This window comes from Suricata suricatta, chromosome 10, assembly GCF_006229205.1.
Source record: "Suricata suricatta isolate VVHF042 chromosome 10, meerkat_22Aug2017_6uvM2_HiC, whole genome shotgun sequence".
NCBI classification, from domain to species: Eukaryota; Metazoa; Chordata; class Mammalia; order Carnivora; family Herpestidae; genus Suricata; species Suricata suricatta.
Genome location: NC_043709.1, coordinates 88,196,444 through 88,224,391, shown reverse-complemented (window position 1 = coordinate 88,224,391; position 27,948 = coordinate 88,196,444). Strand labels below are relative to the sequence as shown.

Genomic DNA, 27,948 nt, shown 5'->3' with positions numbered 1-27,948 from the left:
CCATTCCTCCATGACCCACGCGACAGAAACCACTAACTCCATCAGCAAACACGTGCCGGGGGTCTGCGAAAACAGCACAGACCTGAGGGAAGCGACCACATCTAGACGAAGGAGCTGAATCGGCCCAGGTCTCACTGGAAGTGCAAAACCGAGGGAGTAGGAAGACAGAGCCAGAAGGGAGGTCACCAAGGAACACAGGTTCCCTCGCTGCCTTCCTCCACAGGTTGAGCTGCGGTTCCATATCATTTCTCCAGGATGAAGTGGCCGAAAAGTAGAAATATCTAAAGTGTGGCATTTCAGTACTTTTCTTCTGGCCTAGGGTGGGAAAGGATAACATTCAGATCAGATCAGGCTGATTTCTTTCTCAAGAGTTATCTGCCTTACTACGCTCGTCAACCAGAACAAACTTGTAGGATTTAAGGAGGACTATTTTGGGAATTGGACAGAAGCCTAATACATGCCCTGTGAGGACGAAGGGCAGATTCACAATGAGGGGTTCTTTGACCATTACCCTAATAGCTAGCTGTGGGACCTGCCTGGGGGCACCTTCAGCAAAGCCTATCAGGCATGAGGGACTCCGAGGAGGGCACCAATGCTTCCATTTTCAACTTAACATCCCTTCACATGCTTTAAATTTCCTAAACCCTTTTTTAAATCATAGTTTATTGTCATGTTGGTTTTCATATAACACCCAGTGCTCTTCCCCACAAGTACCCTCCTCCATGTCAATCACCCCCTTCCCCTCTTAAACCCTTTTATCACTTAAATATTTGTTGAAGATTTTCTTAATTTAGGTTAAACAATAATAATTTTTGAGCCTTTATATTTGAGTTTATTCTTCATTTAACTTTTGAAACACAGAGTATTAAAACAAAAACAATTGCAAATTTGAGTGTATTATGAGTATATTTCTTCACTCATTCACTGCTGCATACAAAATGTCGGTAGTTAGTGTTATTTACTGGCCCCATTAAGAGGTCTGACACTGAACACCACCCCTAGGATAATGTTCATCATCCTCATTAGCTTCTCCATTGTAATGGCGCCATCTTTCCTGATATTGATCAAAGTCCATTACCTGTCCTACCTGGTCCATTTCATCAATCTCTTTTACTTTCTCCCTCTCAGGTAGGAATTTTATTGGGAGTTTATTGGGAGAGAGAAAGCCAGGGAAGGTTACCTTAAATTCAGTGATTAGGTGACCCTTTTAGTACACACTTGAGAGTTATTAACCCCTATACATACTCTTTTTTCCTTCATGACAAGTCACTTTTAGGAATAATGAATAAACTCCCTTTAAAAAACTAATAGTAAAACTTAAGTAAGGTGTCAATTTTGAAGAGATTTAGTAAGCAACATAAATCTTTCATTTCAAACTTATTTCAGGTCCCAGCCAGGTACTTTTACTATTCTCCTTTTACAACAGCACAATCTATATGATTAGTGTTCAGTTAATGGTAAACATTCTAGCATAGTCAAATTTATTATAATTAATTTTTAGATAGGATTTGTTTGAAGTATTTCTAGGCCATGTAGAAAACATGTTCCTTGTCTGAAGGTTAATTCTAAACAATCACAAACTAGAATAAAAATATTTCAAATTAAAGAATGCCAAATTAATAATCCAAAACTCTGATTTATGATAAAAGGCCATGCTTCCAAGATTTTTGCAACTGAAGATATGAAAGATTATTGATTACCTACACTACTATCAACTAATTCAGACTGCCTAGAGAGACACAGATGGCTAATTCGTGTCAGTTGGTAGATGGTCATTTTAATTAAATTTTGTTTAAAATTTATCATAAGAAATTTCAAAACTGTAATTGATGGTTTATGATGAATATGGCCCTTCACAGATGACCCGATTTCTGCCTTTTTTTTTCTCACTCTCTCTCTCTTTTAGGCTTGATAGAAAAAGTGACAACTGAACTATCCAAGGCCATCTACCAGCTAATCAGTATCTATTGCCGCAGCTTTTATGCAGATTTCCAGCCTCTAAATGTACCTGATGACATTTCCTATGTAAATCCTGGACTCCATTCCCACCTTAGCTTCACAGTGTATGCAGCTCACAACATTCCAGAGACTTGGGTGCACAGGTGAGTAGTGGTGAGTTTTTCACAAAAAGTTTAGTTAATATTTGCATGGCTACTAATTAGAGCATGATTTGTCTTATTCTTATTTACAGGAGCAAATATTTCATAAGATTTTGAAATGTAACCAGTGTAGATTTATCTTAATTCTTAAAAACATTTTTAAAAACTTCATTACCAAATGTGCATTCCTTTTCCCTCAAGTCTTCTCCCATTCTCCGTATTAAAAATAGCTGCATATGGAAATAGAAAATTCTCAACCTATTTAGTTATTGCCCTAATTTTTTTTAAAGTTTGAGTTTAAAAGACCAATGCTAAGTAACAGAACAGAGAGATAGCACACACAGAGAGAAGTACTTAATAGAAAAAAAAATCACTATGATACCCATCCAGTTGTGAGTGCTCGATGTTTTGTGAAATTAGTACCTTGATAAAGTGGGAATTAGCCAAGAAAATTTGAGTTACATTGAAATTAACCACAATTATGCATGGAGCATTGCTAGATTTTAGGTTGGCTCTATTATGATCATTATTTTATTTTAAATGTTTACTATTTATTTTTGAGAGAGAGAATTGGAGGGAGGTACAGAAAGAGAGGGAGACAGAGAATCCCATGCAGTCTTCGTGCCTTCAATGCAGAGCTGGATGTGGACCTTGAACCCATGAACCATGAGCTCATGACCCCAGTCAAAACCAAAAGTCCGATGCTCAACCAACTGAGCTGCACAAGGCACCCTTAATCATTATTTTAAATACCTCATGGATTAAATCAGTTAAGAAAATGTGGATTAAATCAATTAAAGTTGGTAAGAGAATGGTAGTTTATAAATGAATTTGTTGTACCCACTGCATTTAGCATCTCAAAGAAGAGTTGAAACCTTTTCAGTAAAAAGAAAAAAATTGCTATCTGTATTTTTGCAAATAACTGAACTGTACAAATATTCATTAAGTTAATTAGAAAGAAAAATTGGCTTTTGTATGTAAAAAACACTACCTATCTACATATACACATATTTCTTTAAACCCATGGGATGATTCTTTTATGCCTTTTTCTCAATTTTTTGAAAATGTGAAGGTCTGATATATAATATAATCAATATAATAAAATAAATTTCTTACATTATTAACCATTAGCAAATACTTATCAATTTTAATTAACATGGAAAAACTAGCCAGATAAATACTGATAAAACTATATGCACAGAGCCTGCATTTATATTTGGTGTGATTGATTTGGTTTTTTTCTATTATTTTTCTATTTTCTGCTTTATTTCTTCTCTAAGCTTTATTATTTTCTTCCTTCTTTTAACTTTGGGATTAGTTTGTTCCTCTTTTTCCAGTTCCTTACATATAAAGTTAGGTTGTTTATTTTTAATATTTCTTCTTTTAATGTAGGTATTTACTGCTGTAAACTTCTCTCTTAGTATTGCTTTTGCTGCATCCCATACATTTTAGTATGGTGTGTTCATTTTCATTTGTATCAGCATTTTTCTAATTTCCTATTTAATTTATTATTTAAGGCATTGATTGTTCAAAAATGTTAATTTCTATAAGTTTATTAATTTTCCAGTTTTATGGTATCAGTCTTCTCAAATTTGTTAAGATTTGTTTGGTGATCTTAACATGATCTATGCTAGAGAATGTTCCGTATGTGCTTGAGAAGAATGTGTATTCTTCTGCTGTTGGGTGGAATGTTCTCTATTTATCTGTGAGGTCCAATATGGTCGTTCTATCCCTTACTGAAAATGTGCTATTGAAATCTTCTATTATTGTGCTGCTGTTTATTTCTTCCTTCAGTTCTATCAATGCTTACTTAACATATTTGCTTCAATTGGAGGTGCTTATATATTTACAATTGTTATATCTTCTTGATGAATTAACCCTTTTATCATTATATAATGTCCATTTTTGTCCCTTGTGATATTTCTTGACCAAAAAGTCTATCGTATCTTATGTCGGTAAGGCAATCCCTACTCTCCTTTGATAACCATTTGCATGGACTCTTTCCTGCCCTTTCACTTTCAACCCATATGTGTCCTTAAATCTAAAGTGAGTCTCTGGTTGGCACCATATAATTGGATCTTGGGTTTTTTTGTATTTTGTTTTTTGGTTTTTGTCTTTATTTTTTATCCATTCAACTATGCTATGTCTTTTGATTGTGGGGTTAATCTATTTTCATTTAAAGCAATTAATGATAGAGAAGGACAAACTATTGCCATTTTTTCCATTGTTTTCTACTCTTTTCCTCTTTTGCTGTCTTCTTTTGTGTTATGTTGATTATCCATAATAACATATTTTATTCATTTATTTTCTTTTGTGTATCTTCTATAGGTAGGCATTTTGTGTGTGTGTGGTGACCATGGGCCTAATATAAAGCATTTGTTATTGATATAACAAATTACATCATTTTTGTTTTATATATTTTTATAATTATAATCTTTTAATACTTTGTCCTTTAAATTCTATACCAGAGTTAAATTGGTTCATGGACCATTAGTAAAATATTTTGCCATATTTTGTATCTGTCTATATATCTTCCCTGACTAGTGAGCTTTGCATTTTTTTATGCTTTTGTGTTGCTATCTAGCTAGCATCTTGTCATATCAATTTCAAAGGACTACCTTTAGTATTTCTTGTAAATCAGGTCTTGTGGTGACAAAATTCCTCAGCTTTTGTTTATCTGGGAAATCATTTCTTTCTTCTTCATTTTTGAAGGACACTTTTGCCAGTTATAATATTCTTTATGAGCATTTTTTCTTTCAGCACTTTGAATATATCATCCCCACTCCCTTCCGTCCAGCAAAGTTTTTTTCTGATAAACTTATGAGATCTCTCTTTTTTGTAGTGGGTCACTTTTCTCTAGATGCTTTCAAAATTCTTTGTCTTTAACTCTTGATAATTTGATTTTAATGTGTTTTAATATGGTCTTCTTTGGTCTCATCCCAGTTTGGTCTGTTAGGTGTCTTCAATCTAGTTGTCCATTTCCTTCACACAGTTGAGTGGTCAGCCATTATTTCTTCAGATAAGCTTTCTGTCTTTTTCTCTCTATCTTATCCTGGGACTCACATGTGTGTATACATCAGGTTGATGGTATCCCATAAAGCTTTCTTTACTCTTCATTCTTTCTTTATGTTCCTCTGATTGGATAACTTCAAATGACCTATATTTGAGTTCACTGAATCTTTCTCCTGCTTGGTCAAGTTTACTCTTGAACCTATCTAGTGTTTTTTTTTTTTAAATTTAGTTATTATATTCTTCAGTTTCAAAATATCTGGGTAGTTATTTTTAGTATGTTCTGTCCCTTTATTGATATTCTCATTTTGTTCATGGATCACTTTCTGAAGCTTGTTGGACATTTTTAAAAGGCCTTTTAAGTTCTTTGTTAGGTAGTTCTTATACTTCCATTTATTTAAGGTTGGTTTCTGGAGATTGATTTTGTTCCTTTTGTTTGGCCAATCTATCTCTTCCTTTGTGTGCCTTGTTACTTTGTACTGGGGTCTGTGTACTTGAAAAAGTACAGTCTTTATAGATTGGTTTCATATAGGGAAAGAATGTCACCAATCAGTACAACTGGAGATTCTGGAGCCTTCAAAACTTTTCTCTGGATTTATGTGTATAAATTCCCAATTAGAGACACTTTGCTTCTTTCTTCAGGAGCTAATTTTTAAAAATTTAACATTCATTCATTTTTAATAGACAGAGAGAGACAGAGCACAAGTAGGAGGGCAGACAGAGAGGGAGACACAGAATTTGAAGCAGGCTTCAGGCTCTGAGCTGTCAGCACAAAGCCCATCATGGGGCTTGAATCCACAAACTGTTAGATCATGACCTGAGCCATAGTCGGACACTTAACCAACTGAGCCACCCAAGCACTCCTGGAGCTCGTAATAGTGTCTGTTTATCGTACTACAAGTTCTCCAGTGCTTCTGTAAGCTCCCCAGCTCTTTTTGGTTCTCAGTTGCTCCCTGCCAGGTCCCATCTGTGCTATGAGTTAAGTAAGACAGAAACCATTCCCTCAGGCCATTACCCAAAATGCTGGAACATTGGACACACAGTCCAACTCTTTTTCTCCCTAGGAAGAAGCCAGAAGTTGGGATTTTTCTCCCCCTCATTTTGCAATGAGGACGGAGAAAGGACAGTGGCAAGTGAATTTGTGCTAGTTCAAGCCATTGCCTTTTTTCTCAGAGACCCCCAACCTGGCACCCATTCTATTCAGCATTTAGATTTAGGGAGGACAGAAACTAGTTCATTGGATAGCCCCCTAAAACAGTCTGAATGCTGGATATATGTTCCAGTTTTCTCTTTCCCACCCCAGGGAGAAGCTCGGAGTTGGGTTTCCTCATGATCACACTGCATAGGCTAAGGGAGGAGTTCTGGAAAAGGAGTTTCACAAATTTTCCTACTGATTTCTTTGTGACTGGTTTGCACTTGCCCAGAGTGAAGGAGGCTCTTGTTTCTAAATTTCTCACAAAGGAAATTGATCCATATATTGCTGAATTGGTGTTTCCATGAGGGAAGGAAGGTTTAGGGCTTCCTGTTGTACCACCTTGCTGATGTCACCCAACATAAATTTTTATATTAATTTTTGAAGCATACCTTATACAAGCAAAATAACTTTTTCATTTGACTTTTAACTATAAAAATAATTGACCCATATAGAAAACTGGTTTCGGGGCACCTGGGTGGCTCAGTCGGTTTGAGAGCAGAAGTGGTAGTTAAAAACAGTGTGGTTCAGCAGCTGTTAAAGCTTTCAGAGGGGCGCCTGGGTGGCTCAGTCGGTTGAGCGTCGGACTTCAGTTCAGGTCATGATCTCACATTTGTGGGTTTGAGCCCTGTGTCAGGCTCTGAGCTCAGCTCAGAGCCTGGAGACTGCTTCTGAGTCTGTGTCTCCCTCTCTCTCTGTCCCTTCCTTGCTCACACTCTGTGTGTGTGTCTCTCTCTCTCAAAAATAAAATAATAAAATGTTTAAAAAAAACTCTTTAGAAAACTTATTTATAGTCTTCAGCTTATTGAGTTAATTTCTTATTTTTATTTTATTTTTTTAGCTATAAAGCATTTTCTTTTACCTGTTGCCTTACATATGCTGGAAAGAAGTTATGCCAAGTGAGAAGCTACAGAAATATTCCAGTCAAAAAATTGTTCTTTTTCCTGATTAACTGGAATGAAATGTAAGTTTAATCTTTATTTTGACAGAATCATTTATCTAATAGAGATCAATGATTCTTTTTTAAGTGAACAGTGTGATTTTTTAAGCAAAAAATATTACCAGTTGATGTGATTCAGTGATGTGATAAATATGCTCATGCTCATAGATAACTGAGTGCACAATTCAATAGATTAAAAAATTTATTTAGAAACCTAGACAAGTACCCAATCTACATCAACAAATTGATCACAAAGGGAAATTGGAGAAAGCAGAATTATTAATCATTCACAGGCTATGGATATAAGAGATACCCCTTGTTTGGGGTTGAGACAAGTAGATTCCAGATACAACAAAGAAGAAAGAAATTAGTTAAAATATGTATCTGCATTTTCCCATGAAAGCCAATTATAAATGTATTTAAACAATCACATTTGTTGGTACACTTGTGTAAACTGCCATCTAATATTGGGTGACTGGTTTCTACTTTCTCATTTAATGGAGACTTGTTAACACAAGAGGGAAAAAAGCACCTTCTTGACACAATCTATGCCTTCCTGCTCTCTTATATCCCCTCACTCCTCCTCAAATCCTTACTTTACTCAGAATCTCAAGAGACTCATGCCTTGGCTATGGCTATTTCATGATTACTTCTGCTTTATTTCATGATTACTTTTCTTTGCTGTTCCTATGATATTACTCCACTAGTTTTCAGTCGTTTCTCTGGGGTCTCCAAATGCTGCACTGACATCAATTTTCATCCCACCTCAAATAATAAAAACAAAACAAATAACTCCCAACTCACTATCCCTCAGCGCTTTCACAAGATCTGGCTCTTTGAGAATGACTCCCCAGTATTGTGTTTTTTCTCTGAGAAATATGGTTCAAAATTTCTAGGACTCCAAGAATGTTGTTAGATAGCACCATTTATCCCAATCTTAGTGTTACCTCAATCAATGGAGACATGATATGTGGCTTTCAATTTGTACATACTCATGGTTCCTTCTGTGCTAAAGCAATTCCCCGTCTTCTATGACTATGACAACATTTACCTTCCTCTCTTTGGTTAGGTTCTTAATTCCTTTGACCAAAGACCTGTTCTTCAATTACAAAATCCTCTTCTACTGCATAGAATGAGTTCTGCTTATACAATTCTTTAGTGGCTCCCCAGTTCTTATAAGATAAAATGCAAAACCTTTAAGACAGTATACAAGGTTCCCAGTGGTTTGTTCCCTGCCTATTTCTGCACCTGTATCTCTGAAGTTAGCCCACTTGCTGCCCCTATACCCAGTCATTCTACATCTGATCTATTTACCCTAACTATAAACTGAGAAATCATGTCTCTGCTAAGGGTCCTCCATCTGTCAAGAGCACATTGCCTTTACTGGCCACCTTGGGAATACCTAATTATTTTTCAGGACACTCTTTTACCTTCTCTGTAAACTATTTTTTGTATCATTAGAAATAATTGGCCACTTTTTCTTTTGTTGGTTGATGTGAACCTCAGTCTACTCTCTTACTGAATGTGTTTGCTTATATTTCTGTTTGATTTTGCCAAATGAAAAAAGATCTTTTGTTTTTGGTATTTTATTTTATTTAAAAAAAATATTCATTCTGTTCCTAGCAACACAAGCAGCATTAGATAGAGTAAGAGTTCAGTAAGTGTTTATGGACAAACAAATGAATTTCATGTAACAAATGATTCTTTTAATCCTTTATTAATTAGCTCAATGACTAAAATTATTCTTCTGACTTAATGAAAACTTATTCCTAGTATTTCAAAAAATCAGATTAATTTTCAGCTGATAGATATGTGCCCCCATTTAAACAATTCAAGAAAAAAACCTATTAATTCAAATGCCAATTAAAAAAAAATTCCCCCCCCAAAATCACCAAATAAATTGAAAATCATTAGTGTTGTTGGAATAACTATACTGATATATTCTCTTCTCTTTTTTCAAGGTTGTATATATATTATCTTTACTGTGAGTTTTTGATTCCTCCAATAGAGTTAGTGACCTCAACCTAGAATTATTTTTATTTGATTTCATTTCCATTAAAAATGGTTATTTACCATTCTTCTAGGTGCCTGTAGCATTCCTTATGTATGTTTAAACATATATCTATTATACTATAATTGATCATCCATTCCATTATGAAACTGTACACTAAGGACAGAAAATTTGTTATTTATAATACATGACATAAGTTCGACAACATATTTCAGTCATCATAGTATATCCAAAATATATCATCTCATCTTAACAACAAAAATATGAAACAGGTATTGTCATCCTTTTTAAAAGATCAGTGTATTGAGGTTTATGAAGCTTAATTAACTTGTCCTAGGTCCCACAACCAGTAAACAGCAGAACTAGTGCTGAGATGTACTCTCACTCAAAAGCTGATGTTTTTACGGTGATTTCTATACTATTTCTTAAAACATAGAAAATCCTTGGCAGAGTATTTACATTCTATATGTAGTCCTCGCATCTTAAATTTTAAAAAAGCTCCATTCTCCTACCAGCAGCAACCCTGTTTTTTTCCTCTGCTTTATAGTAAAACTCTTCCAAAGAGTTGTGTATATTCACTTTCTTCAATTTTTTTCTGTGCTCTAAAATATACTCTAATTAAGCTTCCATCACCTCTGTTTCATTGAAATTACCCATTTTTATTAGTGACCTGCATGGTTAAATCTAATGTTGGTTTCCCAATTTTCATCTTACATCCTCTATTTAGGAGTATTTGGCACTGTTGATCTTACCTTCCATCTTGAAATATGCTCTCCACTTGGCTCCCATATTCTCTTCGAACTGGACATTACTTCTCTATCTTCTTCTTTTCCCAGACTGATCATGATCTCAGCACTTACACCTTTTTTCTATTGTATTTAAACTTCCTCCTTTAGTTTTCTGTTACCATCACATATCTTTAAACGCATTTGTATGCCAACAACTCCAAAAATTATATCACCAACCAAGCATCAGTCACTAACTCCACATTTATACACTCAACATATTTAAAGCAATACTGTAAACCTTACATTCCATACTTGTTCCATCCATGGATAGCCACCCTAGATGATCCTTTTCAGTTCCAGTTTTTCAGGTCACATCCTTAACCTGAATCTTCTTGTTCTCAGGAATCGCACAGGCTCTCTCCTCAAAATATTTCCTATTACTTCTCATCACTTTCATTGGTCTAGGCCCCCAGTCTTTCTCTCCTGACTTACCACAGTAGCTTTATAATGGTCTCCCTATTTCTCTTGCAACTCTATAGTCCTTCTCACACAGTGGCTAATGTGACTTATTTTAAAATGTAAGTTAGGCTATTCTATTCTGTTTAAAAATCCTGAAATGACTCCCAGTTCACTCAGACAAAAATCAAAGTCCTTACAATCGCTTATTGTTGTATATGTCTTAAAAAGAGAATTCTAAACATTCTTACTTCATTAAATCTCCCATTTTTACTATGAAAAACTTACTCTGATCTTAGGAAAACTACCTCATATAGAAGAAAAGATGTTTCAGAAAACTTTTAGTGTTTATTTTTAATAGTACTATTAAATACAATTATTTTTTAATAGTAGAATAAGGCAAATATATGGTTAAAACTTGAGATCCATGCCAGCTACTTGCAAAAAAGAGAAGCAATCCAACTTTACTGGTTAAATTGTCTCTTAAAGTATTTTTCTAACTTTTTTTTGTCTGAAAGCTCACTCCTTTAATTTTTCAATAGCTATATAGAAGTTAAAAATAAGATTTCCCAGGGTGTGTGAGATTATTCTGGCTTTAAAGATCCATATGTATTCAAGAAGTGAATAAATAACTATTTAGAGAGCATGTATTCTTACCCTAGAAGAATTTATTTTTATTAATAAAAATGATAAAATGGAAATTGACAGTAACTATCCACTGTAACTGATTGAATTTCTGTCATTCTTGATATGAAAGCTCACTACCAAGTGAAGCTATACATGAAGAAGCCAGACTCAATGAGAAAAAGAACACTTTGTGGGGGAGTATTGGGGGCAAAATTATATCTTCCATTCTAGCACAGAAATATGAAAACTCAATAGAAAATCAATTACAAGTAAAAGAGAGCACATTCAAGAAATTACTATGCAATCCACAGGATCATCAACATTTTATGTTGAGTTTCAGAACGTCTTTTAAGCTGAGAAGCATATCCACTTTATCTTAAGTGGATATTTTGGGTATGAAGGAATATGAAAGAAAAGAAAGACTTTTAAATATCTAAATGTGAGACAAATTATTTTTAATAATCTAAACTTGGATAATCTTGAAAAATAGATTTTATTCACCATAGTCTTTATTTACCTTCCCTGTTTTAAAAAAATTTTTTTAATGTTTATTTACTTTTGAGAGATACAGATAGACAGAAGCATGGCAGAGGAGGAGCAGAGAGAGGGAGACACAGAGTCCGAAGCAGGCTCCAGGCTCTGAGCTGGAAGCACAGAGTCTGACACAGGGCTCAAACTCACAGACCACGAGATCATGACCTGAACTGAAGTTGGACACCTAACCGACTGAGCCACCCAGGCACTCCTACCTTCCCTACTTTTAACTAGAATTAAATTTTATTTGTTCACAATAGCTACTATAAATTATTACATTTTTGGTTGAATAATGAATGTGTTGCTGATAAACAATCTACCAAATGCCACCTATTGTGTTATTCAATGTTTGATTTATTGTGTGGATAAGGAAAAATGAGCCAATATTTGAATGCAGCTCTATATGGATCCAGATTTCTGACTTGTCCTCTCCACACATAGCTTACATATTGACATCTGAGTTGTTATTAATTCAATTATATCATACCTTAGACTGTACATATTACCGTTACCCGAATTTTCTGGTTCTTTTATGTTTCTGTATCAGTTAAATTTATCCACTATAACATGATCTAGAAATCTAGAATTCATCTTTAATTCTTCATTATCCGATTCCAGTAATATGCTCACTCAAATGTTAGTTATTAATTTTACCTCTGTAATACCCCTCTGTCTTCCTTCTTGTTAGCCGCTTTATTATACCCTGGATCTGGGACTCTTTATCACAAGGAACAACATATTGGGAAGATGGATTTGTACTTCCTCAGATCAGTATGGTCACTGGGTTGAATTTAACTCCTCATTTTTTTCAGACTGGATACTGCCCAGCCACTCACAAAAGGAGGCCACCAGTATCTTATTTAACATGTTCTTCCTAGCATCCAAATTAGATAGCCAAATTCTCGTGTGAGAAAATGCTCAATATTACCTGAGGTCTCAACTGGGCCAACCTCAGTCAGCAATTTCCAATTGAACATTGGCTTTGGTCATCATCAGTCTGTTAATAATTATCTACTTGATGTCAAAATTCAACTGGGAATCAGAAGGAACATGAATTCTGTTCATATTCCTCATACCTAATACCATCAGGTATCATACAATACAAACTCTCCCATTTGCTCTATCAGTCACTTTTCTCTTTCTTTTCTCATCTCTTGGTGGATCAGTTCCATGAATCTTCCCCATCTGCTAAACTCTGTTCTAGTTTTTCCATTTCTTCTTAGCATTCTCATCTTCTAGTAAACATATTGCCCCATCTAAACCATTTGAAAACTATACTTTTCATCTCCTCATCTCATAAATAGATCTTTCCTAAATGTCATACTTCTCTTGAGATTCTTATAATAGAACCTAATCATTTCTATGGAACTGAGATAACTCCAGAAAGGAAAGAAAGGGACTCTTCTCCCTGCCCACCATCAGAGACCTCAGATCACACTCTCAACCTTCTGTCAAAGCTTCTTCTTCTTGGACACTTACCCCAACCAGGTGCACTCTTGTCAGTGTCTATAGTATCACATGTGACCTTCTAGACATTCTCTTTTATATATTGATGGACTCAGTGCCTGAATTCAAGTTTTTTTCACCATTGACAATCCTGTGTTTATTCTTGGCCACCTTTTTTGCCCAAAATCTACAATTCATCCAGGATCTATATTTGAAGTTCCTTCACTTTGACCTATCCAGAAATTGGTATGACCATTACATTTTAGCAGTTATCCCCCAAATGCCTGGGATTTCATCATTACCCAAAATGGTTCACATTTAAAATTGTGAACAATTCTCTGTATTTTTAGCTGTCTTGTTCACATATTCCCTTTTGCCATGAGGAAAAAGATCAAATTCCCTTGCCTAGCATATGGAGTTTTTAGGCATTCAGGCAACTATCTACCTTTTCAATTATGTTCTCTTCCCCAACCAACTTGACCACATCACTTGTTCTAGCCACAATGTGCCATTCACCATTTCTCTGCTACACTTAATCTTTCCATGCATAGATGACCTTGTATATATACTTTTCACTTCTTGGAATATTCTTTTCCAAATCTCAATCTGAGTATAGCCAATTTATGCTTTAAGAGTTGTTTCAGGTTATTTCCTTCCTCCCTGCCATTCTCTAAGACAATGTTAGTCATTATTTCCTCTGTGTTTACAAAGAGTAAATGCTTGGCATTGTAATTTTTAAAAATAAGACTACATCACAAAATTATAATTAAAGCAATTCACATTTATTGAATAACCAGTCTCACTATTTTATGTATTTTTGCTATATTTCTATTTTTATAAGATCAAACAAAAAATTCAAAAGGATCCCTCAATTAAAATAGTTAGTTTTATCACATAACATTATATTACAAGGAAATATCTATGAGGATATGTTTGTAACTGGGTTATACTTCTTTCTTTTATTTTTAGGATCAATTTTCCTCTTGAAATAAAGTCACTTCCAAGGGAATCCATGCTTACTATAAGATTGTTTGGGATTTCCTGTGCAACCAATAATGCCAATTTACTGGCCTGGACTTGTCTTCCATTGTTTCCAAAAGAGTAAGTAGATCATTTGTGATTTTAAAAAAGCTTTCATCTCAATAAAACTCCCTGGGAAATGAATATTTTGAAGTATATGGCATAATGAGAAAGTCAAGAAAACATTTATTCTAAAATTGAGGTAGATCAATATAAGTCATGACTATTGAAAGTGGAACTGAAAAGCAAAACTGTAGAAACGGGTTTAGAAACAAGCCTCATGCTCAACTTGTCAGCTGGGTCATTTATAATAAAAGGGTATTGGTCTGACCAATCTCAATTGCTTTTCCTTCTCTGACCGGCCAGTTTCTCTGAAATTAGTCATTCAAAATGATGTAGATCTAAACTGTCACTTAGAAACCGTGTGAGTCATGGAATTATGGCTGAAGTAAAATTATACAATGTAACCATTTTGCTGATCTTTTATTGACAAGAAGAAAATATTTGGTAACTTTAAGATAAAGTTTTTCAGAAAAATAAACCAACTATGAGTTTAGATATTATATCAGAACTGGCCATTGCAAAATAACTGCTGACTTAACCATAAGGATTTGGAGCAATTAATACTCAGAATTTTTGATGAAATCAATTACATGGTTTTCTATGCTGTTAAGATAAAAATATTTCAAATAAATCAGTTTAGTCATTTTTCATGTGGCAGGACTTGCGTTAGAATTGACTCAACACAAGATCTTTAAAAATCTAGAACATATATTGGCATTTTAATATTGTTATAAAGAATGTTTATAATATATAAAATATAATAATATAAAAAATATAAAAATGCTAAGAAAATTGTTCATCAGTTTTTTGTTCCCAAATTTAGTCATTATAATAAATTATCATCAAAGCAACCATGATAAATCTTTAAGATCATCTTTGTTGGACTAATTCTGATCTGGTGTGTGTTGCTCTCTTACTTGTTTTCATGCAATAGTCCATTTCCACAAATATGTTTCTTCTTTTTTTTTTTTTTGAAAGAGAGAATAAGTGTGCACATGTGAACACAAAGGGAGGGCAGAGAGGGAAGGAGAGAGAGAGACTCTCCACCCTGGGCTTGGAGCCTGACATGAGGCTCCATATCATGACTGTGAGAGATCATGGTCTGAATCAAAATCAAGAGTCTAACAATGCTCAACTGACTAAACCACCCAGGTGCCCCTGCAAATATGTTTCTGGAGGACAAGTAATGTATTTGTCTTTATAATATCTATCACCTAATATTGTAGCTCTTATAAAGAGGCAATCAGTAGAGGTTTGTTTACTAAAATGAACTGGAAAAAAAATCAAACTCTATAGGAGATTTAGAATGAAATAACACTTCAAAAGACTATTAGAAACACTTTAGCCCTAGAGCGTCTGGCTGGCTCAGTCAGTGGAGCATGCAACTCTCCATTTCTGGGTTATAGGTTTGAACCCCACATTGAATATAGACATTATTTTAAAAAAATAAAATCTTAAAAAATAAAGAAATGATTTAGCCCTAAAAACAATACCTACTGCTATAGTAGATATTTTAAAAATCTGATTTGTTAGCTAAGAACTTTCATTACTTTCTCACTAGAAGCAGCTATGCAAGTGCCCTTCTTTCTCATGAGTGAGTTTCTTTAAAGTTTCAACTGCAGAATTTGTAACATTCAGCATGTTTGTGGAGTAATATTTCTAGCTATTCACTGAAAAAAATTCAGTCCATTTTATTCCCGTCCATCATCTAACAGACTACAGACACATAACAGACAATCAATACATATTAAATATATAAGAAGTTTGGACTATATGTCTTTCAAACTAATCTTCAAGGCTTTTTCTCTAGATAGCTATGATGGTAAAAATACTGCCTCCATGTTGTTTTGTCATGTATCACTTACCATTAGTAAACATATTTTGTGAATGTTCATCTTTAACTAATGCTATCTGGGACTGATAGTCGGTGGTGTTTTCCTAAGGGAAGGTATTGAAATTGTGGATGATGAAACATCACATCAGAAAACAAATCTTACTTCAAAGAGCGCTTTGATAAGCATTTGTAAATATATTCTTAAAAGGTCATTTCTCCTGAAAATCAGAAATCTGCTTCTCTCCTGTGCTAAACAATTTGAAGAAATCCAGATCTTTTCAAGACATCAGAAATTCATCAGGTGGAACTATTGGAGAAATGCAATGCCTCCCACTGTGTTCACTGCTCTGAGTGACAGAGATTCTAACCCAATTTATTTGATGCACATATTCCCAGAGTACAGCAAATAGGCCATTTAATTCCATTTCCTTTCCCAGAATGACCCCTGCCCATAAACATTTCATATTGAATCTGTCACTTATTACAGTTTGAATTGCCCATAGCTAGCCATGTGGAGTTATAATGAACACTTAGATCTTTATATTTTCCAACCTACCCACAATCTGAAAATATGCAGCATTAAAGGTTTCCTACCTCTTTGTGGTTTCCAGAAGTGGTTTTCAGAAGAGCCAATGGTGATTAAACTCAGATATATCAGTTATGCCTGCATCAGGAATGTCTACAAATAAAACTAAATTTCAACATTTTGAAGCACACAAATTCACCTTCAGGTCTATAAAAAATATCCAAAGTACAAAGGTAAAATTTTGTCCACAGAAGTTTTATAATCCTTTCTTTTGCAGACAGAACTTCCATTGCATTTGTATTCACAATGCCTCCACACTGCAAAAGAAAGTGTTTTTCTCACCTCAACAATTTCTGTGAGCTACCTTTCGTACTTAAATTCAAAACAAATACTGTGGTAGTTACTTAGCATTTCTAAATCATGGTCAACTCCTTCAACACAGAAATCCTCAATACTGATTGAACAATAGAACCTCCTGGGGAGATTTTAAAATAAATCCAAAACCCAAGTGTTCCCAAATATTTTGATTTAATTGGTTTGCATTGGGTCCCAGGCATCAGTATTCCCAAAGCTTTACAGGCGAGTTAAAGCCCAGAAAAATTAGAATCATTTTTGAATCAGAAGAGAGCCAATATAAATCTTAATTTTAAAACAACTTGATTTCCTTAGATTATTGCTTGAGTAGTCAACTCTGACCCCACTGTATCTTATCATTTCAGATATATCCTCAAAATCAAATATAAAAAAGTTGTGGATAAGAATTCCTTATTGTCTATTCATCCTGTCCAGCAGGGACCTGCAGTGTTCAAATAGTCCAAATACCTCATTAACAGATGGAGCTTTCTATGATAAAGGAAGGTTAAGGGAATTTTTATAGGCCGCCAAGCTACTTGAATTGAACAAGAACCAGAAGGCAAGGCTGACTTCTCTCCACACATGTTTCTACTTTAAGCTGCCTCCCTTCCTGCCTTTAGATGTCACACCTTGCTCCATGAACGCACTGTGACAAGCTCATCAATATACAAGTCGCTTCTGCATCAGTTTTGCCTGTGGTCTGCTCTTGGGCATGAAACCCAGTAGACCTAGGATCAGCAGAATCCCAAAGAGTTTTAGAACATCAGATCCTATGGACTGGCTGACTGTCCAGATCTGGAGTCTTTTCTATTCTTGGTTCCAGTATGCCAGGCCATGGATTCACATAGAATACTATAGCTAAAAGTGGCAATATTTTATTTCAACTGTTTATTTCATAGCTACAGGAAACAGGGATACAGAGAGGCTAAACCAGCCCGTCTGTTCTCCTGGTGCCATGGATTTGGGGTTGGTTTTTCTAAGCATAAGAATTTATACAATTTTGAAATATAATATATCCTTAAGGGTGTTCCAGAAAAAAATACTTTGAAATGTTATATTTAGCAGTGTGACCCTTTTTCTAATGGCATCTTATTCAAACCCTCAGAGTATAAGAGTGATGACCAGTCCATGTTGGGTGAGGAGTAAGAGAGGGGGAATTTAAGGTTCTAGAATCCAACCTACTTGCCATCTCCTCACCACTTTTTTTTTCCCATAATATTTTATTGTCAAATTGTTTTCCATACAACACCCAGTGCTCTTCCCCTTAAGTGCCCTCCACCATCACCACCTCCTCACCACTTTTAAAGTCCACATCTAGGGGCTCCTGGGTGGCTCAGTCAGTTAAGCGTCTGGCTTCAGCTCAGGTCATGATCTCACAGTTCGTGGGTTCGAGGCTCACATCGGGCTCTGTGCTGACAGCTCAGAGCCTGGAGCCTGCTTCACATTCTGTGTCTCCCTCTCTCTCTGACCACCCCCCCCCACCTTGCTCACACTTTCTCTCAAAAATAAATAAAACATTAAAAATTTTTAAAAAAATAAAGTCCACCTCCTACCATCAAGGCATAGGAAAAAAATTCCGTTGAAAAAATCACTGAGCTTATCCAAGAAGTTCAAAAAAGTTAAGCTAATTCAGGTTAGTTAATGAAGATAGGGTACAGATGTTGTGATATACTCTGGTTTTCTTTTAACAAAAGAAACTGTTCCCCATCTCCTGTCTTTAAAATGTTTTAATTTTTTGCTTAATTTTAATTGACTTAATAAAACTTTAACAGTAGTAATATAAAAATAACTGTGGTTCCCACTGGCCTGGGTGTTAAAGGTTTCCACTTTCATCTTCTTCATGAGACTTCCGTCACTCTTAGATGCATTCTATTCACATTTTAATTCTACTAATGGTCTTCATCATCCTCATATTTTCTATTTACAGAAGTCTATGGAAATTTATTTACCATATTGGCAATATCTCAAGAGATGTAAGATGTAATCTATTATCAGAAAGTGAATTCACTAATATCAAACACAGAGAGTTTAAAGAATGGTGCCAAACATCCTTTCCCCCATCCATTTCCTTGAAGCGTGAGTTATATTAACCTCACTCAGATAGCTAGACCTTTATTCTCACTATGCCCTATTGCTTGATGTCTCTTCATACAGATGCTTAAATTAAGTGTTCTGACTTCATTCTGTACAATATGCCTCAGGGTTAAGTCCATGGCAACTGTTAATCCAGACTTCGTCCAAGAGAATAATGACAGATGGTAACAGTTATTCTTGAGTCCCTCCATCGACTGTAGGATTCAGCTTAAATCACTTAGATTTGCAAAGTGAGCTATGCCCAGGACATATAAATATAGTAAGGTCATAAGTATAATTCATTGTACAACTTAGATGTGAAGAAAAATGCAATTAATTAATCACACTTTTCCTCATGAGCTCCCAGCATGTAACTCATATAAAAAACACTTTACAGCAATGACATAGTATTAGTCAATTCAGTAAATTAAATAGTTATTTTAGAAATAAACAGTATTTTGTGGATAAAACATTCAGTCACTCAGATAGCTTCCTGACACTCTGATTCTCTTCCTAATAGGGTGACTGAGGGAACAGATTTTTTGGCCTGGTGACTTCTGATATCCAAATCAAATGCACATTTTAAACTGGTAACTGTTTGTTATAGCTAGTGTAGGTCATGATTGGGGCTCTTCTAGCTTGGCTAGGGGTTACTAGCACTCCCTGAATTAATTGGGCTCTTTTAGGTACCATAGAGCTCCTAGTTGATCTTAGCGTAGATAATTCAATTCAATCAGGTGCCCTTATGATAAACACCCTTTATCCCCACCATATGACCCCTTTTGGGGAAATCTTCGCCCAGATATTTTTAGCTGTTTCTACATCTCATCCCTTCTATACAGAAACCAAAGAAGGCCCAATAAAGCTAAATTCAGGAGCTACTTCTGTGTCCTTCCCATGTGGTCCCAAGTTTAATCATAACACGAGTAGGTACAGGAGTGGCTCAAGATGTGGTTTCCCTCCAGGATTTGAAACACAGAGTGCTAAAGGAGCCCCCTCTGACTTCAGCATTTTGCTCTGCTCATTTATCTAACACTCCTCTGCATCTGCCTTCCAAAGGCAAAAGCAGGGGAAATTGGGACACCTATGTCAGCCATACTCATTCTATTTCCCCTTTTCCATCTTCTGCTTCCCATAATCTCAAATTGCTAGAAAGTGGTGGCAATCCACCCAATATGCTACATCCTCTTTCCTCATTTCTGTTAACCCTTAAGCATGCACAGAATATTTTCTATAAATGCTATGGAAAACATTAACATCCAGACCTTCCAGGTTTGGTGTTAGAATGCTCCTTCTTCTCTTGCATTCTGCCTGAAACGAATCCAAATATTTTCTAGGCAGATGGATACTTCAGACCATTTGGGGGAAGGTTATTACTCTATAATGAAAAGTGCTATTAATAATTCTCAAATTTTTATGGCATTAAGCTAACTTTTTGGTTGCTAATACCATGCCTTCTGCATTGTCCTATCAAAAAACAAGTTTCTCCAGCTGAGAGGAGGGATGGAACAAAGGGATAAAGAAGATTCAAAATCCATCCTGCTAGAATAATCTCGGGTCATATTTTTATACAACCTTGGGAAGACACTTTCTAATAATATCTTTAGATAGAAAATAAAGAAGCAGGCCTCAGAAAACTAAATTTTTTTGAACTTATTTTTTGAGAAAGAGAGAGACAGCACAGGAGGGACAGAGAGAGAGGGAGAGACAGAATTTGAAGAGAGTCTCCAGACTCTGAGCTAGCTGTAAGCACAGAGCCTGATGAGGGGCTCAAACCCACAAACCGTGAGATCATGACCTGAGCTGAAGTCTGATGCTTAACCAACTGAGCCACCCAGGCACCCCCAGAAAACTAAAGTTTTAAAGAAAGCGTTATTTGTTGAATTTTTTCTTCATATTTTGCATAGTTTCTATTAAAGGAAAAATGAAATTCTATAGTATTTTCATGTTTTCTTTTTAGTTTCAACTTTTCATGTAAATTGCAGTTAGTTAAATCACAGTATAATATTAGTTTCAGGAGTAGAATTTAGTGATTCATCACTTACACACAACACCCAACGCTCATCACAAGTGCCCTCCTTAATACCCATCACTCATCAAACTCATCTTCCTGCCCACCTCCCCTCCTTCAGGACTCAGTTTGTTCTGTATCGTTGAGTCTGTTTTATGGTTTGCCTCTCTTTTCCTCCCATGTTCATTTGTTTTGTTTCTTAAATTCCACTTATGAGTGAAATCATATAGTATTTGTCTTTCTCTGACTTATTTTAGTTAGCATAATATTCACTAGCCCCACCCACATTGTTGCAAATGGCAAGATTTCATCTTTTTTATGGCTGAGTACTATCCCATTGTTGTGTAGTGCATATATGTATGTGTGTATATATCTTCTTTGATCTCCATTTAGTCATTGGACATTTGGAGTCTTTTATAATTTGGCTATTGTTGATATTGCTGTTATAAACATAGGGGTGCTTGTATCCCTTCAAATCAGAATTTTTGTATTCCCTGGGTAAATACCTAGTAGTACAATTGCTGGAACATAGGATAGATCTATTTTTAACTTCACGAGGAACCTCCATATTGTTTTCTACAGTGGCTGCACCAGTTTTCATTTCCACCAATAGTATAAGACGGTTCTCCAGGCTTGGCATCCTTGCCAACATCTGTTGTTTCCTGTGTTATTAATTTTAGCCATTCTGACAGGTGTGAGGTGATAAGTGGTTGTAGTTTTGATTTATAAATCCCTGATGATGAATAATATGGAGCATCTTTTAATGTCTCTCTTAGCCATCTATATGTCTTCTTTGGAAAACCATCTATGTCTGCTGCCCGTTTCTTAACTATATTATCTGTTTTTTGGGTGAGGAATTTGCTATGTCCTTTATAGATTTTGGATACTAACTCTTTATCAGATATTTCATGTGCAAATATTTTCTCTCATTCCAAAGGTTGCCTTTTGGTTTGGTTGATTTTTTCCATCATTGTACAGAAACTTTTTATCTTGAAGTCCCACAGTTCCTTTTTGCTTTGTTTCCCTTGCCTTAGGAGATGTATCTAGTAAGAAGTTGCTCTCGCTGAGATAAAAGAGGTTGCTACCTGTATTCTCTTCTAGAATTTTGATGGTTTCCTGTCTCACATTTAGGTCTTTCATCAATTTTGAATTTATTTTTACGTATGGTGTAAGAAAGTGGCCCAGTTTTAGTCTTCTGTTTCATGCAGTCCTGTTTTCACAGTACCATTTGTTGAAGAAACTGTCCTTTTTTCGTTGGGTAATCTTTCCTACTTTGTAGAAGATAGTTGGCCATATAATTGTGGGTCCACTTCTGGGTTCTTTATTCTATTACACTGATCTATGTGTCTGTTTTTGTCTCAGTAGCATACTATCTTGATTACTACAGCTTTGTAATATAGCTTGAAGTATGGAATCATGATGCCTCCAGCTTTGCTTTTCTAGCCCAAGATTGTTTTGGCTGTTTGGGGTCTTTTACAGTCCAATACAAATTTTAAGGTTGTTCTAGCTCTGCAAAAAAAATGCTAGTGGTATTTTGATAGGGATTGCATTAAATTGCATTATAATTGCTTTGGGCATTAGAGTCATTTTAACAATATTTATTCTTCCAATCCATGAGCAAGGAATGTTTTTCCATTTCTGTGTGTCATTTTCAATTTCTTTCATCAATGTTTTATAGTTTTCAGAGTACAGATCCTTTACTCCTTTGGTTAGGTTTATTCCTAAGTATCTTATGGTTTTTGGTGCAGTTGTAAATGTGATCGATTCCTTGATTTCTCTTTCTTCTTCTCCATAGTTGGCATATTAAAATGCAACAGATTTCTGTATGTTGAATTTGTATCCTTCAACTACTGGAATTGTGTATCAATTCTAGTAGTTTTGGGGTCGAGTCTTTCAGGTTTTCTACATAGACTATCATGTCTTCTACAAATAGTGAAAGTTTGACTTCTTCCTTGCCAATTTGGATGCCCTGATTGCTGAAGTTAGGATTTCCAGTACTATATAAAATAATACTAGTGGGAGACGACATCACTCCTGACCACAGAGGGAAAGCTCTGTTTTTCTCCATTGAAGTTGATATTAGCTGTGGGTCTTTCATATACTGTGATTATGATGTTGGGGTATGTTCTCTCTATCCCTACTTTGTTAAAGATTTTTATTAAGAATGTATGCTGTATTTGGACAAATGCTTTTTCTTCATCTATTGAGAAGAACATATGTTTATCTTTTATTAATGTGCTGTATCACACTGATTGATTTGCAAATATTGAACCACCATTGCAATCCAGAGATAAGTCTCACTAGGTTGTGGTGAATTATTCTATTGATGTGTTGTTGAATTTGATTTGCTAGTATCTTGTTAAGAATTTTTGCATCCATGTTCATCAGGAATATTGGCCTGTAGTTCTCCTTTACAGAAGAGTCTTTTTTTGGTTTTGGAACCAGGGTAATGCTGGCCTCATAGAGTTTGGAAGTTTTTCTTCCATTTCTCCTCTCTCTCTCTCTCTCTCTCTCTCTCTCTCTCTCTCTCTCTCTCTCTTTTAGTAGTTTTGGAAGAATATGTATTAACTCTCTCTAAATGCTTGGTAGAATTCCCCTGTGAAGCCATTTGGCCCTGGACTTCTGTTTATTGGGAGATTTTTGATTCAATTTCTTTACTGGTTATGGGTCTGATAAAGTTTTCTATTTCTTCCTATTTCAGTTTTGGTGTCTCTATGTTTCTAGGAATTTGTCCATTTATTCCAGATTGCCCAATTTGTTGGTGTATAATTTTTCATAATATTATATTATAGTTGTTTATATTTTGTGGTATTGGTTATGATCTCTCCTCTCTCATTCATATTTTATTTATTTAGGTTCTTTCCCTCTTCTTTCTGATAAGTCTGGCTAGGGGTTTATCAGTTTTATTAATTTTTTCAAAGAACCAACTCGTGGCTTCATTGATGTGTTTTAGTGTTTTGTTTGTTTCTATATCATTTATTTCTTCTAATCTTTATTATTTTCTTTCTTCTGCTTGCTTTGGCTTCGTTTGTTGTTCGTTGTTTTACCTAGCTCCTTTAGGGGTGGGGTTAGGTTATTTATTTGAGATTTTTCTTGCTTCTTGAAGTAGGCCTGTATTGCTACATGCTTTCCTCTTATGACTACTTTTACTGCATCCCAAAGGTTTTGGACTGTCATATTTTCATTTCCATTTGTTTCCATATTTTTTTTAAGTTGTTTTACTTTTTTCGACAGAAAGAGAACATAAACAAGGGAGAATAGAGAGAAAGGAACAGAGAGAATCCTAAGCAGGCTCCATGCTTTCTGTGTGGAGCTAGATGCAGGGCTCGAACTCATGAACTGTGAGATCATGAACTGAGCTGAAATCAAGAGTCAGATGCTTAACCAATGAGCCACTCAGGTGCCCAGTGTCCAATAATTTTTTTATCTTCCTTAATTTTGGTTGATCCATTCATTCTGTAATATGATGTTCTTTAACCTCCTTGTATGTGTGGTCTTTCCAATTTTTTTTTCTTGTGGTTGATTTCAAGTTTCATAGAGTTGTGGTAAGAAAATATGCATAGTATAATCTCAATATTTTTGTACTTGTTGAGGCCTGATTTGAGGCTCTAGTATGTGATATATTCTGGAGAATTTCCCATGTGCAATTGAAAAGAATATGTATTCTACTGCTTTTGTTCTGCTGATAAAATATTCTAAATATATCTGTTAAGTCCATTGGTCCAGTGTATCAATAAGCACCATCGTTTCCTTGTTGATTTTCTGCTTAGATGATCTGTCCATTGATGTCAATGAGATGTTAAAGTTCCCTATGATTATTGTATTATTGTCAATGAGTTCCTTTTTGTTTGTTATTAATTATTTTATATATTTGGGCATTTCCAGTTGGAGGCATAAATATTTTTAATTGTTAGATTGTCTTGTTTGATGGATCCCTTTATTATGATACAGTGCCATCCTTATCTTGTGTTACAGTTTTTGGTTTTAAAATGTAGTTTGTCTCACAAAATTGCTGCTACTCTGCTTTCTTTTGACATCTATTTGCATGAAAAATATTTCTCCATCCCTTATGTTGAATATGCAGGTGTCTTTAGGTCTAAAATGAATCTCTTGTAGGCAACATATAAATGGGTCTTGTTTTTTATCCTTTCTGACATACCTGTGTCTTTTGTTTGGAGTATTTAGTCCATTTACATTTACAGTAATTACTGATAAGTATGAACGTAGTGCCATTTTATTTTTATTTTTTTTTAATTTTTAATGGTTTTTGTATTTATTTTTGAGAGACTGAGAGAGATAGCATGAGCAGGGGAGGGTCAGAGAGAGAGGGAGAGACAGAATCTGAAGACAGGTTCCAGGCTCTGAGCTGTCAGCACAGAGCCTGACGCAGGGCTCGAACCCATGAGCTGTGAGATCATGACCTGAGCTGAAGTCAGATGCTTAACTGACTGAGCCACCCAGGCGCTTCTGTAGTGCCATTTTAATGCTTGTTTTGTCATTGTTTCTAGAAATTTTCTGTTTCTTTTTCCTACTCAAAGAGTCCCCTATAATGTTTCTTTCAGGGCTGGTTTAGTGGACACAAACTCCTATAGTTTTTGTTTGTCCGGGAAACTTTTTCTCTGCTTCTATTCTGAATGATAGCATTGCTGGATAGAATATTCTTGGTTGTTGATTTTTTGCATTCAGCATGATGATTATACTATGCCACTGCTTTCTGGACTGCCAGGTCTCTGTGGAGAGAACTGCTACTAACCTTAATTGTCTTCCCTGTGAATTCTTTCATTTTTCTGCTTTTAAGATTTTTCTTTACCACTCTATTTTGCAAATTTAACTATTATATGTCTTGATATTGACCTGCTTTTGTTGATTTTGATGGGAGCTCTCTGTGCTTCCTGTATTTGGAATTTTGTTTCCTTCCCCAGATTAAGGAAATTTTTCAGCTATTATTTTCTCAAATAAACCTTCTGATCCCTTTTTCCCTCTTTGTCTTCTCCTATGATACAAATGTTGTGCTTTATGGCATCACTGAGTTCTCTAAGTCTACTTTCATGATCCAAGATTTTTGTTTCCCTCTTTTGATCAGCTCCATTATTTTCAATAATTCTATTTGCTATGTCACATTCATTTCCCTGCTTCTTCCATCTTTGTGGTCATTACTCCAGTTGATTTTGAATCTCAGTTATTGAATTTTTTATTTTGGCTTGATTGTTTTTAAGTTCTTTTACCTTCCTAGTAAAGGACTGCTAGTGTCTTTTCAGGCCCGGCTAGTATTCTTATGATTGTTTGCTTTAAATTCTGGATCACGCATATTACTTATATCAGTTTCAATTAGATCCCTGGTTATGATCTTTTCTTGTTCTTTCCTTTGGGATGAATTCCTGTCTTGGCATTTTGCTTAGGTCTTTGTGTTTATTCAGTGTTAGGAAAGCCTGTCATGTTTTCTGCTTCTGAGAGAAATAACTTTATGAAGAAGAGGTCATATAATGTTCAGGGCCCGGCACTTCAGGCAGTGTTTGTTTATGGCTGCTCTCCCTCAGTTTAGTCCTATGCAGGGTTTCTCCTTGCCAGTAGTGGGGAGTGTTTGTTCCTTGGCCAGAGTGTGATGAGTTTTAACTAGATATGCTCTGATCTGCCTGTTTAAAAAAAAACCCAAATCTATTTCCACTAAAGGTGATGTTTGCAGAACTCAATGGTCAGTAGATGGGGTGCATGCAGGGGGTTTTGACTGGTCTTCTGGCAGACGGACCTACTATGCCAGTTCTCAGGCACACTTTCCCTAAAAAAGCAGTACCAGTGGAGCACAGGGAGGTCGGAGTTGGTATATACAGGTTAGGCAGCCAGTGTTGGCCTTGTGCTGTTTACTGAAGTTAGTTTATGCTGAGGAACAAGGAAGGGAAATGGAACTAGTCAGCTCCTTTGGCCCTAGAGAGAGAAGTTCATGCTTGCTGCTGTCAGGAAAGCCTGCCCAGAAGAGCGAATAATTTTCCCTTGTGTGTTGTAGGTATTTTTCAGACTGCTGTTTTCACATTGTCTGTCTCCAACTTGCCTGCCTGGACAAATGCAGTGGACTTTTTGCTCTATCCCAGCCAGCCCGGCTGAGTTTTAAAATTCTAAACTTTAGGGGTGCCTGGGTGGTTCAGTCATTTAAGTGTCCATCTTCGGCTCAGGTCCTCAGGTCATGATCTCACGGTTTGTGGGGTTGAGCCCCGCATCAGGCTCTATGCTGACAGCTAGCTCAGAGCCTGGAGCCTGCTTCAGATTCTGTGTCTCCCTCTCTCTCTGACCCTCCCCTGCCCACGCTGTCTCTCTCTGTCTCTCAAAAATAAATTAAAAACATTAAAAAAATTTTTTTAATAAAAAATTCTAAACTTTAGGGTACTGGTGTGGCAGAGACCTGTGCTGGTCTTCTAGGGGACAATCATTGCACTGGGATTAGTTCAGGTTTGATCCAGAAAGGCACTTGCATCAGAGCTCAGGAGTGTAGAATTTGGAACAAAGCACATTAAACAGTCAGTGTCTGAGTTAACTGCCCTCAGCAGATGTCTCTGCACCTGTGCTGAGGAGGTGGAGAGGGAATCGGTGCCTGCTGACTCCTTTGTCCCCAGAGAGGCAATGCCACCTCTCTCAGATACACTCTAAGAAGGGGGAACTGTCCCTCCCAGTACATTTCAGGTGATCCACAGGTTGAACCTTCTGCCTGTGGGTTACCTGCCTGCCGGCTCTACGGGAGTGCTGTAGTACACACAAGGCTTTACCCCAGCCATGCCATGGACCTCTAAAACTCTAGTCTTTGAGCCCTACTGGTTGCAAATGCTCATGAAAATCAGCCCCTCTTGTTTTCCCAGTCAGTAGCTTTGGGAAAGTGTTTTCCCTGGGTGATCCCCCTCTGTGCTCCTCTCACTCTCCCCATCTCCCCACAACCAAGGCTCCCTCCCCTCCACAGCACCTGTGATCTGTTTCTCCCCCAAACCACATCTCTGTACCTCTTACCTTTCACAATGTGTCCTCCTCTCTCCTTCTATTTG

General features: G+C 36.0%; 1 protein-coding gene across 2 annotated transcripts in view; it reads left to right on the top strand.

Annotated features, from left to right (window-relative positions):
* Positions 1–27,948, top strand: part of PIK3C2G (phosphatidylinositol-4-phosphate 3-kinase catalytic subunit type 2 gamma) — a 326,439-nt gene that overhangs the window by 72,902 nt on the left and 225,589 nt on the right. Inside the window, exons 10-12 of one of the 2 annotated variants that reach the window (XM_029955769.1) lie at positions 1,907–2,102; positions 7,142–7,264; positions 14,012–14,143. In XM_029955769.1, coding sequence (XP_029811629.1) covers positions 1,907–2,102; positions 7,142–7,264; positions 14,012–14,143 — 451 coding nt within the window. The remainder of the gene's footprint in view (positions 1–1,906; positions 2,103–7,141; positions 7,265–14,011; positions 14,144–27,948) is intronic. The other variant, XM_029955770.1, reaches the window with a different exon arrangement.